The sequence below is a fragment of the Oncorhynchus nerka genome, linkage group LG20 (assembly GCF_034236695.1).
Source record: "Oncorhynchus nerka isolate Pitt River linkage group LG20, Oner_Uvic_2.0, whole genome shotgun sequence".
Taxonomy (NCBI): domain Eukaryota; kingdom Metazoa; phylum Chordata; class Actinopteri; order Salmoniformes; family Salmonidae; genus Oncorhynchus; species Oncorhynchus nerka.
The window spans coordinates 33,983,208-33,997,329 of NC_088415.1; the positions used below are offsets into that span (position 1 = coordinate 33,983,208).

General features: G+C 41.8%; 1 protein-coding gene across 1 annotated transcript; it reads right to left on the reverse strand.

The window, feature by feature from the left end:
• Positions 1–10,488: 10,488 nt before the first annotated feature.
• On the reverse strand, positions 10,489–12,929 carry LOC115101655 (ADP-ribose glycohydrolase OARD1-like). The gene is made up of 6 exons (XM_029621116.2): positions 12,827–12,929; positions 12,602–12,664; positions 11,826–11,991; positions 11,507–11,565; positions 11,305–11,417; positions 10,489–11,189 (listed from the first exon to the last, which is right to left on the reverse strand). Exons 2-6 carry the CDS (start codon positions 12,647–12,649, stop codon positions 11,054–11,056), a joined length of 522 nt encoding a protein of 173 aa, XP_029476976.1. The 5' UTR covers positions 12,650–12,664; positions 12,827–12,929; the 3' UTR covers positions 10,489–11,053.
• Positions 12,930–14,122: the final 1,193 nt, after the last annotated feature.

Sequence of the window (14,122 nt, forward strand, 5' to 3'; positions counted from 1 at the left end):
TTATAAATAAAACCGAGGAGAGGAGGCTTTGGAAGCTTTTATTGCACACTCCTCACAGAGAGAGGAAGGGAAGGAGGCTTCATAAAAAGGGTCTCGCGTATACTTACATAACACTCAAGGTCCCTGTCACCATCTCAAGAACAACATTTTAAAAGGGGAGGATTAGCCTCGACGAAGGTCCCAACACATCAGTGAAACACCCATAGTATCAAGCCCCAGTTGGATCTGTATGTTATCACCAGACGGGTCAAATAATAAGAAAGCATTTTACAGCAAATTGGCTGATTATGAACAGACTGAGTCAGAGAAAGAGGGCCCTGCAAGAAAAGTAGTGTGTTCTGGCACGCAGTATAGTGGAAGTTGATTGGATAATAGGGGCCAAGAGAACAGATGGGACAGGAACACAGAGAATAACAGAGCAGAGCAGAGCTGGACCAAACAGCTGAGGGTGCTTCCTCTGAATATGCATCCCCTCTTACCTTCACTCCCTGGCCCTGCTCCCTACTCCAAGCAGTTTTGCGTCTCTCTGACTGAATATGTCTGATAGAAATAGAAACACATTGGGTCCTGTGCCCTATTTGCTTTTGCATAAAAATATGTCCAGAGCTCAGCATGCCTTCTGAACAGAGATTTCACACAAGAATAGGCTGGCTCCGTTCCAGCAGCATTACTGTCTCTACCGCTCATTATATTCTTCATACCGGAGGTCCACCTTTTGCTCCTCCCCTTTCTCCTCCCCCTCTGGATTAATTATGCAGCTCAATGCAGCACTCGGGAGTCCCGGCTGCAGCTTGCTGGCTCACCCCCACCCCCATTCTCCCCTACACACCGCAACTACATTAAACTACATCCTCTCGTCTCTCCCTTTCTATCTCCCACTCTGTCACTCTCTTGCTTTATCACACACACTCTCATTCTCTCTGTTTGCCTCTGTCTCTATCTCGCTATCTCTCTTTTTTCTTTCTTGAATTTTTCCTTGCGTCGTGACCAAGGCTGGGACATTCTTCGGTGCAAGAATGCCAACACACACTCACTGATGACACACAACACACACATCACAGTGCTTGCTCTAAGCGCCATTGTGCGGGTAGCAAGACATGCCATGTAAGACTCATGCTAAGATTGATGCTATCTCGATCACTCATTTGTCAGGCTATAAGAACATTTCTGATACTGGCATCATGGCATTTATCATATTAATGTTATGTGTTGTCATAGACATGTGAATTTATTGTAGCGGATGCTCTAAAAACCATGGATTGGCAACTAGCGGCATGCAGCCCTTTTGTCGGATGGAGGATCAATTTACAACGTCTAAACATTTTCAAAATGTTGGTTAGGGCCCCAAAAGGGCTCTGACTATATGTATGGATGTGGGTACGCAGACCCGCGAGCCACTGCCCCCCCCATGATGAGTTCAGAGCCACCCCCATCAAATTTGTGCATCCCTGCTCTAAACACACAAAGATTAGAAAAGCAGCAATTACACACATGGTTAGCCCAAACATAATTGGACCAAGAGAACCCTCTATTCTAATTCTTTGCTGCCCAATGTATTTGTGGACTGACTGGGGAGAGTCCACTCTATTAAAAGAAAGGCCTTTGATATACAGGAGATGAAACAAGTGTTATACAAACTACACTACTTCACCAAGTTAAATCATTCATTTCCAGCACAGGGTAGACTTTTCCAGAAACAAATGTCCAACCTAGGATGTGTTCAGCCCTGCTTGTTTGCTCTTTAAAATGAACACTGAGTGTACAAAATATTAGGAACACCTTCTCTTTCCATGACATAGACTGACCAGGTGAATCCAGGTGAAAGCTATGATCCCTTATTGATGTTACTTGTAGATGAAGGGGAGAAGACAGGTTAAAGAAGGATTTTTAAGCCTTGAGACAATTGAGACGTGGATTGTGTATGTGTGCCATTCAGACGGTGAACGGGCAAGACAAAATATTTAAGTGCCTTTGAACGGGGTATGGTAGTAGGTGCCAGGCGCACCGGTTTGAGTGTGTCAAGAACTGCAACACGGCTGGATTTTCATGCTCAACAGTTTCCCGTGTGTATCAAGTATGGTCCACCACCCAAAGGACACCAGCCAACTGGACACAACTGTGGGAAGCTTTGGAGCCAACATGGGCCAGTATCCCTGTGGAACACTTTTGACACCTTGCAGTGTCCATGCCATGACGAATTGAGTCTGTTCTGAGGCCAATAGGGGGTGCAACTCAATATTTGGAAGGTGTTCCTAATGATTTGTACACTCAGTGTGAATCTGAGGTAACAGGTAAACAATCGGCTGAAAGGAGAAGTTTAGCATGGTGTGCTGTGGGGAAACAAACTTCAGAGTCCAAACACTCACCCAGCTGGGCATAGCAGACTCAAGCCCGCTTCAAATAGAGGAACACTGATTGAACATCAAACCCCTCAGGGGAACTAATACATCTAAACAACACCAAACACACAGTCAAACAGCTACTTCAGCATTAGATCAACATGATAGTAACTAAGATCAAATACAGCAGATAAGCCTCTCATGCCTCAGCCACTGCCCCAAAGGCAGACAGTGGGATGGAAACATAACTGTTTGAGGAAGCAGAAATAACTTGGATCTTCAATTTCCTAGATTAGCACTGTCCTGTATCTCAACCGTGTGTCTAGTAGTTTTCTGGACAAGGCATCCCATAGTTAGGCTTAACCTGTTTGATTCAAAATGCATTAGTGTCTAGAATGGAAAGCTGACCACTGGGCTCGGTGTAAACAAAACTAAAAAGCCAAATGAACAAAGCACATCAACAACGCATCAGACTGCTATGAGACAAACACAAATGATTTCTGGTCATGTGTTTGCCTTTCCATTGTTGTCATTTCAACATGTCCCATAAGGGAGATGGCTTTATTTGCCAGGGCATTAGGCTAGCCTACCCAGGGACAAAAGCATGTGATGTGTGCAAATGCTCCTAATGGGAGAAACATGGAGGTGGGAGAACGATGATGTACCATACTGGGGTTATTGGCCACATTTGGCATGGTCTGATATGGTTACAGTATGCTTGTACAGTGAAATAAATTACAATCCCATGACTACCAGGTCAAATTGGGCAGAAATGAATGTGCAGTATTTCTAGGTTTATATAATCCAGGAAAGCCTTAACATGAGATGAATGTGCAGTATTTCTAGGTTTATATAATCCAGGAAAGCCTTAACATGAGATGAATGTGCAGTATTTCTAGGTTTATATAATCCAGGAAAGCCTTAACATGAGATGAATGTGCAGTATTTCTAGGTTTATATAATCCAGGATAGATTAGCACTGTCCTGTATCTCAACCGTGTGTCTAGTAGTTTTCTGGACAAGGCATCCCATAGTTAGGCTTAACCTGTTTGATTCAAAATGCATTAGTGTCTAGAATGGAAAGCTGACCACTGGGCTCGGTGTAAACAGAACTAAAAAGCCAAATGAACAAAGCACATCAACAACGCATCAGACTGCTATGAGACAAACACAAATGATTTCTGGTCATGTGTTTGCCTTTCCATTGTTGTCATTTCAACATGTCCCATAAGGGAGCTGGCTTTATTTGCCAGGGCATTAGGCTAGCCTACCCAGGGACAAAAGCATGTGATGTGTGCAAATGCTCCTAATGGGAGAAACATGGAGGTGGGAGAACGATGATGTACCATATTGGGGTTATTGGCCACATTTGGCATGGTCTGATATGGTTACAGTATGCTTGTACAGTGAAATAAATTACAATCCCATGACTACCAGGTCAAATTGGGCAGAAATGAATGTGCAGTATTTCTAGGTTTATATAATCCAGGAAAGCCTTAACATGAGATGAATGTGCAGTATTTCTAGGTTTATATAATCCAGGAAAGCCTTAACATGAGATGAATGTGCAGTATTTCTAGGTTTATATAATCCAGGAAAGCCTTAACATGAGATGAATGTGCAGTATTTCTAGGTTTATATAATCCAGGAAAGCCTTAACATGAGATGAATGTGCAGTATTTCTAGGTTTATATAATCCAGGAAAGCCTTAACATGAGATGAATGTGCAGTATTTCTAGGTTTATATAATCCAGGAAAGCCTTAACATGAGATGAATGTGCAGTATTTCTAGGTTTATATAATCCAGGAAAGCCTTAACATGAGATGAATGTGCAGTATTTCTAGGTTTATATAATCCAGGAAAACCTTAACATGAGATGAATGGCCCTGTATTGTCCATTCAACTCTTTGCTCTGAACATTCTATAGCACACTTCAAGTACCCTAGAATCAGCATAACAGAAAGACATATCAGGTCAAGTGGAAAGAACAATCGTGTTCCTGCTTTTTTGGTTGCTGTGCTGTTCGTCAGCAGGCAGGCAGCCCTCTATGTCACTCTGCTGCAGGGGTCTTTTCAGTGCATGGAACCGGATGGCAAGAACACAGCGGGGGCTGGGCACTGCAATGTGCTGCAGTGCTCCAAGCTTTGTACCGCACACCCACTCGCTCTCTCTCTCCCTCATATACTTCCGCTCCGCTCTTTCCTCTCATCATCTGTCTCCCTTATTCTCCATCTCTTTTCACTTTCCTTTCACGTCCCCTTCCTCTCCCATCTTTTTTCTTTTCATCCTAATAATCCCCTCTATTTCTGTCTTTCCTCCATCACTCACTTTCTATCCTCATGCTCACTTTGAGCACACATTTCCCCGGGGTGTGTGATGAGGTGCCCTGGTCTTGGTTGCTAGCAATGCAACAACTATACTGTTCTCTCCTCTCCTCCCGCACGCAACTGTATTTTTCAGGGTGACACTTCATCAAGGAGAGAATGTTCACCTTAATCATTTGATATGTCCTCTATTTTCCTCTACTGTCTCCTGTATTCTTTCTCAGTGGTAGCAATACATAAGGGCTGGATAACTTCTGTGAATATTCATTGTGCCCTTCTGCATATCATTTTATCCATTCAAAGCCTTATATTTTCTCATTATAAAGCTCTGGCTCCATTTCAGTCCATTCAGTTCGTCTCTGTAGTTGTTTTAATGTAATGTAGTTTGGTTTGGTGGAATGCTCACAGTGCAGAATTGGCTGACATGCGGAGCTAAGCACTATGCTAACTGTGGTGTCAGGGTGACAGCAGTGTTGGCTCCGCTATATCGCCTTCGCCATCAGTAACAGGGGCGCACTAAACACCACGTGTCACATTATCTGGGACAGGGGGTGTCACACCGAGAGGATGAGCAATGACAAGATTCCTGACACTTCTGCAGATCTGCCTCTTCCTGAGGTGCTATTCACTCAATGGGTACAATGGATTGTATACCTGCAGAGGTGAACCTAATGATCTATTAACCCAAAAGTCCAAAGCTTCTAAAAGAATGAACACGTAATGTCTCAATTCAAAACAATGGAATTCAAATGTTTTAAATGAGACTTATTTCTCATTACCTTCAATGACCTGATGGTAATGAAAACATTAAAATCTCATTTGTTACAGTGCATTCGGAAAGTATTCAGACCCCTTCCCTTTTTACGCATTTTGTTACGTTATAGCCTTATTCTAAAATGGATTCCCCCCAAAAATTCTGTCATCAATCAACACACAATACCTCATAATGACGGAAGCGAAAACAGCTTTAGACATTTTTGTAAATGCATTAAAAATAAAAAACAGAAACACAATATTACATTAGTATTCAGACCCTTTGCAATGAGACTTGAAATTCAGCTCAGGTGCATCCTGTTTCCATTGATCATCTTTGAGATGTTTCTACAACTTGATTGGAGTCCATCTGTGGTAAATTCAATTGATTGGACATGATATGTCTATATAAGGTCCCACAGTTGACAGTGCATGTCAGAGCAAAAACTAAGCCATGAGGTCGAAGGAATTGTCCGTAGAGCTCCGAGACAGGATTGTGTCGAGGCACAGCTCTGGGGAAGACAACGCAGGGGTGGCTTCGGGACAAGTCTCTGAATGTCCTTGAGTGATCCAGCCAGAGCACGGACTTGAACCCGAACGAACATCTCTAGAGAGACCTGAAAAAAGCTGTGCAGGTACCATTCCCCATCCAACCTGACAGAGCTTGAGAGGATCTGCAGAGAAGAATGGGAGAAACTCCCCAAATACAGGTGTGCCAAGCTTGTAGCGTCATACCTAAGGAGACTCAAGGCTCTAATCACTGCCAAAAGGTGCTTCAACAAAGTACTGAGTAAAGGGTCAGAATACTTATGTAAATGTGATATTTCTATTTAAATTGTTTCATAGATGTGCAAAGATTTCCATTATGGGGTATTGTGTGAAGATGGATTAAATTGTTTTTCCCCCATCAATTTCAGAAAAAGGCTGTAACATAGCAAAATGTGGAAAAAGTCAAGGGGTCTGAATACTTTCCGAATGCATTGTATATCACAGGACATGTCTGATATTTCATGACCTTATTCATGATCTGTCTCTTTCATAGGAGTGATTGGATAGTAAAGTGCGATACTATTTCATTCAACAGTCAGGTTCCATCCTTCAGCTGCTGTGATTCGTCCTCTGACTGAAGACCACACTGATTCCAGTCCTTCCACTAGCTGTTCTATCCTGATTACAATACTCAAATGATTTTAGCCAACAGCGAGATATCCACTGTTTCAAATCCCGCTATGCTAATTCAAGATAAGTACTTTTTGGGCTCCTTCAGACTTCAGTGGTTCTCAACTTCTCACAATTTCAGTCTTATAGAGGACAGCAGCTAATACTTGGACACAGTGAGGGGTGTCACTGCAGCGTTGCTATTAGCAGCTGGGTTTTCTCAGCAGTGCTATCTCAGTGTCTTCCTCGGCGTGATGTCTCTACCCTGCTGGGAGTCTCTCAACCTCATCCCCAGGATAATGTGAAGAGGAACAGTCTTCCATAATTCCATGGATGTCAATGGTCATTAAAGTGGTGTTGGCATAATCATTTACCTCATCTGAAAAATATACATTAGTTCATAAATTACTCATTTTCCAGAATGCAAAATCTAAGCCTATTATGAATAGTTGTCATTTTTGAAAAATGTATGTTAAACTCAATGAGTCTAGGCTACGCAGTGGTAGGCCTACTCCAGAATCAGCATGGTTTCCATTTGAATATGATTGTTCTGACTGTGTTTTAATGTGTGATTCATTGTGGCCACTTGCAAGCACAGGAACGGATGTGATAGTTGCTGAAGTCGCTCACAGAATTGGGAAAGTACTACTCATCGTCTATCACTATGGTACTAGATGGCAGTGCTACAGTGTGTGTGGTGTAGTGTAAAACAAAACGTTGGTTTGAAATATTGAGGATGGGACACACTAAAATAGCTTTGCAGTCTCTCAGAGAAAGAGCCACCATGCTCACAAAAGGCAGAGAGACATGAATAATAAAGTGTACTTCTCCCTTTCTGGTCCACAACTGCCACGGTATAGTGGATATGCTCACAAAGCTGCTATCGTGTCTCTGGGAGATTGGGTCAGACTACGACAGAGCAAGGATCTAAGGGTCAGCAGCTCTGGTCAGGAGAGGATGGGTCCTCAACCCTCCCTAGCTTTCCTCCTGTCCTGCCTACTGAGTGGGAGTATCCTTTTCAATGACAGAAAGAGGACATGGTCTGTAAATCCTTTACAAACACAGATTCTTCACACTACTCTCCCAAACGAATACTGAACCTGGTTTCCAGACTGAGTAAATAGCCTACAACTGTGGAGAGCAGAACTTCCCCTAAAAATAAACAGAAAATCATTAAAAGATCATCTTCACTCATTTTACAGTACTATCTTATTCACGTCGCAAATCTTTTAGATAGGCTACAGATGAAAGAAACAGCGCCTACTGCTGGCCGCTGTAGATTAGTCAAACAGAAAAATGTCAAGGTCATAATCACATCAAATGACATCACGATGAGCAAAATAGAAAAGTGTAAATACACCTCAAATAAGTCGCAAGAAAATATATTTTTATATTGAAAATACCCCATCTGTCTGTTAGATTGCGTTATCTGTCCAGTAGCCCTTCATAAAATCTTTAAAATGCCCTTAGCCTTCACTTTCCTCTGCGGTTCCTACTGTGTGACCACTGAGGGGTGAGAGAAAAACTCTCCTCTTTCCATGGAAGGAGATTCCTCCAGCCCTGCATACCCTCTCTGTGAGATAGTTCACTGGGGCTGCAAGCACAGACTGAGCCCTAGTGAACTATCAAGTTCTCTACACACCATTTCTAATTAAGACAGATCAATCTCTACACACCATTCCTAATGCATGTGTTATCTAAGCAACCCAAATGCATACATCATATTACATTATATATCCTTATTCACATACAGCTGCACACAAAATGAGAGTCCACACATACGAGTGCGCACATCGACCCCTTTTGGGATTATCATTATGCAGTACATTTGTTTCACCGTGAAATGATGCACCTGTCCACCTGACCTCTCATTTGAACCATCAACGTCAAACTTCAAAAACTTTTTTTTAATGCCTCGTCCCAGGAAACTTCAAGTTTGCTCTGAATTCACAAAACCTGCATGGTTATGTTAAGTCCCCCTGTCCCATGTCAGCAAGATGCTGGGGTCTGGGGAAGCTCCACTATCTATGGACTGAAATGGGATACTGCTGCACTTGACAACCGTGTGCACGGAGAGTAACTTGGCTTGGAGTATCAGAGTCCCGCTCAAGCCTTCTCTCTCCTTCCCTGTCAAGTCTCAATTATGTAAACATTTAAAAATAAAAAAATCTCTAAATGAATGATCAATTAATTAGCTCCAATATGGCATTATAATTATATCAGGAAAAAAAACAACTTCAAAAGCATCCCACCAGCAGATGTGAAAAGCAGTTTACCTTGTGTGCTGGGTCTCTTCCTCCTCAGGGCAAACGTCTCTAGCAGCTTCAGGGCACTGAGATAGATAGAAAAAAAGAGAATGAATATTCCTTCAAGAATTACTTTCTCTTATTTCCAGTGTTAGAATAATGGACTAGTGCATAGTTCTAGAACACTGTGGACTCTTGCCTCACATCCACACACACCCTAATGGATTACTACAGTAAATTAATACCAATCAGCTCCGGGGAGGGATAAAAACTACACAAACACAGCAGTTTTTTCTTCACTCGTTCTGCTGTTTTTTTTAATGCTGTATCAGCCTGTATCGCCACCTCATTGGCTGAGCTGCTCTTCAATAACATAAGCGATGTGCTTTAATTGGGAGGGGGCAGTTTCACGGTGCATCAGGACCCCTCCCCCAAGCTCTTCATTTCTCTAAAGTGGACAAGAGTGCCGAGCTCTACAGATTCATACACAGAGCGTAAAAAAGAAGGGAAGGGAAGATGGACATGAGAGAAACAGAGTGAGTGTTAGGAGGGAGAACTAAGGAAAGTAGCAAATCAGTGAGCTGCTATAGGACAAACACAGGCAAGCCGAGCTAGGATTCAGTGTATTTCCATGGTTAGGATTTTTGAGACACAAGCAAAGACGACCACTGCATTTCTGCAGTGTGTGATGGACCTATGCAGTACAGTGATGTTCAGGCCAGATAAAAGGGAGACTTCCCAGGGCTCGATTCAGAGTACAGTCTAATCGCTGTGTTAGGGGGATGGGAGGAGGAGGGGTTCAAATGCAGTGATGCCCGAAAGACATCCAGCCAGGAATAGAGGAATCAAGGTAGCCGCAGTGTACCCAGTGACAAATGCATTTCCCTCATGAATTATTGAAGGTGCCCCAGAAGGCATGGGGAGTAGGTGGGGGCAAAGCCACGCAGCAGACTACTGCTCTGTCTTTTCACTAGAAGACCTGTCAGACTGTACACGGTCTAGCTAACTATTGTACGCTCGCGTTATCATAAACATATTTTGGTTTATAGTCATTGTAAATGGCAAAATATGCTATTCCTTTCAAGTAATGTAACTACAGGCAATCCAGCGAAAGGATGGCTGGTTGTGTGTGCATTCGACTCAAGTTTCATGTTGTAGAGGAGGGCTTGATGTACTGGAGGGCTTAAACATAAAATGGTTCTGTGGGTTTGACTTTGTGGTGTCAGATTCCCTATACCCTTCCCCCACCCTCCCTTACATCTGGCGCCGGCATCGTCTTTCAGCTGCTTTTACAGTACGGTACACTAAAGATCAACATTACATCATACAATACCGTGGCCATATCTGCCGCAGCTGCAACCCGCTATGTCTTTTGTGATGGTCATAGCATTAGAATCACATTAAAAGGTAGCGTTCAGAGTCCGCAGCTTCAAGCTTGTGACTCATGAGCAAAGCCTGATGCACAGCCCCAGTCAGTAGATGAAGAGATGGGTATTAGGAATGACTAAATGCATTTGTTCAGATCATCTGTCCTCCTGTATGGTATGACGGGTGATATTGATACATTTAGTCATAAGGTGAACGTGATCGATAGATGACGTAACACCATTTACACTGGACAGTCAATCTAAACATATATAATTACAAGAACCACAGGTTCAGCTAAATGTATGCAACACATTTGATTTTATTACTGCAAAATAACAATCTAGTTTTCACAAGTCATGCTCATGTAAGGTACTTGTACATTACAGGGTATTTACAGCATATGACAAATCTGTATAGATCACACCACAGAAGCCATGTGGAGAAAACTATAATTGGTGCCCCCATCTGGTGGAGAATAGCTCTACTAAAGGATCATAATTAACATGAAAATATGCACTTGTAATTTCAGAGAACCATCACACACAGGGGTAAAATAAAGATTAGGCAGTAAAGGATATGATTCTTAAAGTAAAGTGCTACATTTTGTGATTTCATTTATTAACTTTTGAAAGTAAACATTTCAGCAAACTTTGCACAGGTGCATATCCGTATGCTGAGTAAACTTGGCAATTAAAAATACACGCTGTGTCAATCAACACAATATGGTCTGAGTTTTATTTCACACAAAACCCATTGTCATAAGAGTTGAAAAACACAGGCTTGGAGCCTATGACAAAAGGCGATAGAGAATATAACCATAACAAATGTCCCTGAAACATGATTTACTTTGGTTTACAGAAAACATCAATGGAAACTTTGTTTCCCTGTGGGTTTTACAGGGAGAGTATACACAGTGATACTTATATCTGTGGGCTGGAATACCTGCTTAAGCATCTCCTCCACTTTATCCCAACTCAGTCGATCAAGGCCACAGCCGATGCTGTAGAATAGAAGGATAGGAAAAATGGAAGCTGAGTCAGCATACCAACCATATGCAAATTAATTAAATGTCAACATAATGGTGATTTTTTTGTGTAGAATGTATTTATACAAACCGAGGCATTGATATTCCAGTTACTCCATTTAGTAAGCAATGAGACTTCATGTCCTCGAGGCTCTGCCGTAGGTTGTCATAGGTAGGTTTGTGGCTGTATTTTTCTTTTGTAATCTGTAAGAGAGACACACCACAAAAGATCACAAAATGAAAAAAGGCTTTATATGTTTCAGTTGGTTGGTATATAGCGCTAAGCATCTTACCAGGTAGTACACAAAACGCTTGTTTCTTTTCAGTACAGCACATTGCCCTGGCACCTTCTCTGAAGAAAAAAACAGTAGACAGTGATCTTGATCAATGACATTGGCTTATGATATATACTATGACTTCTATCTGTAGTGCGAACTTAGAATTTAAAATGGCACATCACAACAGACTTCCATAGCATGCAGAGTGCATAATAACAAAGTCTTAAAAAAGTCTTAAGGTGAACGCACCAATTTGTAAGTCGCTCTGGATAAGAGCGTCTGCTAAATGACTTAAATGTAAATGTAATAACAAACATGAATACACAGGACTCACTCTGTTTCTTCAGCTCATCTACTCCACTAAATTGTTTCTTGAATTTGACAGCGATGCCAGCCCCCATGCGACAGTCCTCGCTGATACAATGGGCCAGGACCTCATCTTCACGACAGGAGAACAGGTCCCCCTTCACATGACGCAGCCTCCAGCCGCCTTCTGCATTCTGGCCAAGAGAGGGTAGCATTACACCACAGGACCAGACATCAAGTATATAGATAGCTATACCAAAGAGTTTTCTAACCTCGGTCCTTTACATTTGCTCCAGGTAAGTAGTTAGCTTGCTAAGTAGGACTGTAAACACAATAATATGGGCATTGTTTAAATGCCATTCAATATGGCGTCATTACCTACCAGCTAAATATGGTGGTTTCTAGCCAGATTCCGACCATACGCTTGCTTTACAGCTGCACTGACAGGATTCCTGTTTAGACGACAACGCAGAGCCAGCACGATAGGAAAACATACCTCACTCCAGGGAAGACAAATGTGTTGTACTCCGAATTGTCCCAACTGCTATACAAATAAGATTGAACGACTTCTAAAACACTAGAAGTCGTTCAATCTTCTTGGTGTAACAGTTGGGATAATAGGCCAATTCAGAGTACAATGCATTTCTCATTCCTGGATTGAGGTACATTTTCCGAGCCATTTCTCGCGCTGGCTCTGTGGTTTCAATCTAAACAAGAAGCCGGTCAGACCCAGTGCCGCTGTAAGAAAGCGTAGGCTCGAAATCTATTCTGGCTCATGTAGGTGTTTTTATGATGGCCACTTACCTTATATTTGTCAATAGAGCTCACTGGCTCTTCAGATACAGTTGACATTATACGACAGGTAAACTGTAATCAACCAGGTAGAGGGAGGGATAGGCAATTGTTGTTTAAATTAAAGTACATTTGATTATTTGAACCTGCAGTATTAGCTAGCACTACAACAAGCACATTTGGCTGACTATTGCATAAGGCTAACTTTGATGTAGTTTTCTTAATTTGGCAACTTACTGAGCTAGCGTCAAAGTCGTTCAGTTTCTCTTTCAATTTAACCAAGATGTGGACATTATCAGCTAGCAATCGACTTCCTCTTTGTGTCACAGATGGGAATTCGTCCCAGTATATCCAAGGCGAAACTGCTTAAACCAATCCAATCATTTCATATCAAAGGTAGGAGGAACTAGAGGTCCATTATGCTCGTGCTCCAGTACCTCCACTATCAATATTTATTTTAATTTTAATTAGGCAAGTCAGTTAAGAACAAATTCTTGGTTTTTGAAAGAGCCATTCAATGAATAGTGCATTTAGTCAGGGGCCAGGACTATATAATAGGCTTACATACCATACAATAGGTCAACATGGGTGTTTATTTAATCAGTAATGCCAGAGGATTGTGGTATATGGCCAATATACCATGGCTAAGGGCTGTTCTTATGCGCAATGCAGAGTGCCTGGATACAGCCCTTAGCTGTGGTATATTTGCCAAACACTGCAAACCCCCGAAGGTTACCTTATTGCTATTATAAACTGGTTACTAATGTAAGTAGAGAAGTAAAAATAAATGTTTTGTCATAACAATGGTTTATGGTATGATATACCACAGCTGTCAGCCAATCAGCATTCAAAGCTCGAATCACCCAGTTTATAATTAGCCCTTGATCATCACTCCGTTACATTACATTAGGCCTACACACAAGTCGTTGGATGAAGGCGTCTTCAGTATAGCCGCAACACTCGGTCTGAACATTAACACGCATCACTTGTGGTATGGTTTTGGAAGCATAAGGACCATATCTTTCATATTAGCGAGAAATAATCATTTAAAAGTTAAATTGATACACACCTTTAATTATAAGGTTAGGGTTCCCATACAGCTATATTTCCATGTTATAGTGCTTGTTTATGGAAAACCGATAGAAGACAGTGTGGACTACCTGTGCCAATTAGCTGTCTGCATCTCCGAACACCTATGTGGGGAGCCCACAAACGTGTTGTCACTGAAATATTGTTGGCTGTAACTGTTAAAACAGTTTACAGTAATTTTTTTGCATTTTGCATTTGTTTAATTATTTTAATGTGATATGAAAGTAGAGGGTTTCTAGAACCGTACCGCAATTGAGAATCGATTCACTTTTAGATGGTGCATTTGGCTGTTTTGGCTTCCAGAGCCAATTCACCCTTTAAACAGAACATGCAAGGTCCTTGGACTAAGGAGTAACGTTACACTTCTTTTAGTTCAATATTGAGCTAGGTGTTTATTATGCAACTTCATACACATTTACTGTTCAATGAATATGGATTTCAAGT

What these genes read in the sequence shown, in the direction of transcription:
- LOC115101655 (XM_029621116.2), bottom strand. Translation starts at nt 12,649, where the DNA reads ATGTCAACTGTATCTGAAGAGCCAGTGAGCTCTATTGACAAATATAAG. An exon ending in AGATGAGCTGAAGAAACAGA is followed by an intron (nt 11,566 to 11,825) that starts GTGAGTCCTGTG and finishes TTTTTTCTTCAG; the next exon opens with AGAAGGTGCCAGGGCAATGT. An exon ending in ACTGGAATATCAATGCCTCG is followed by an intron (nt 11,190 to 11,304) that starts GTTTGTATAAAT and finishes TCTATTCTACAG; the next exon opens with CATCGGCTGTGGCCTTGATC.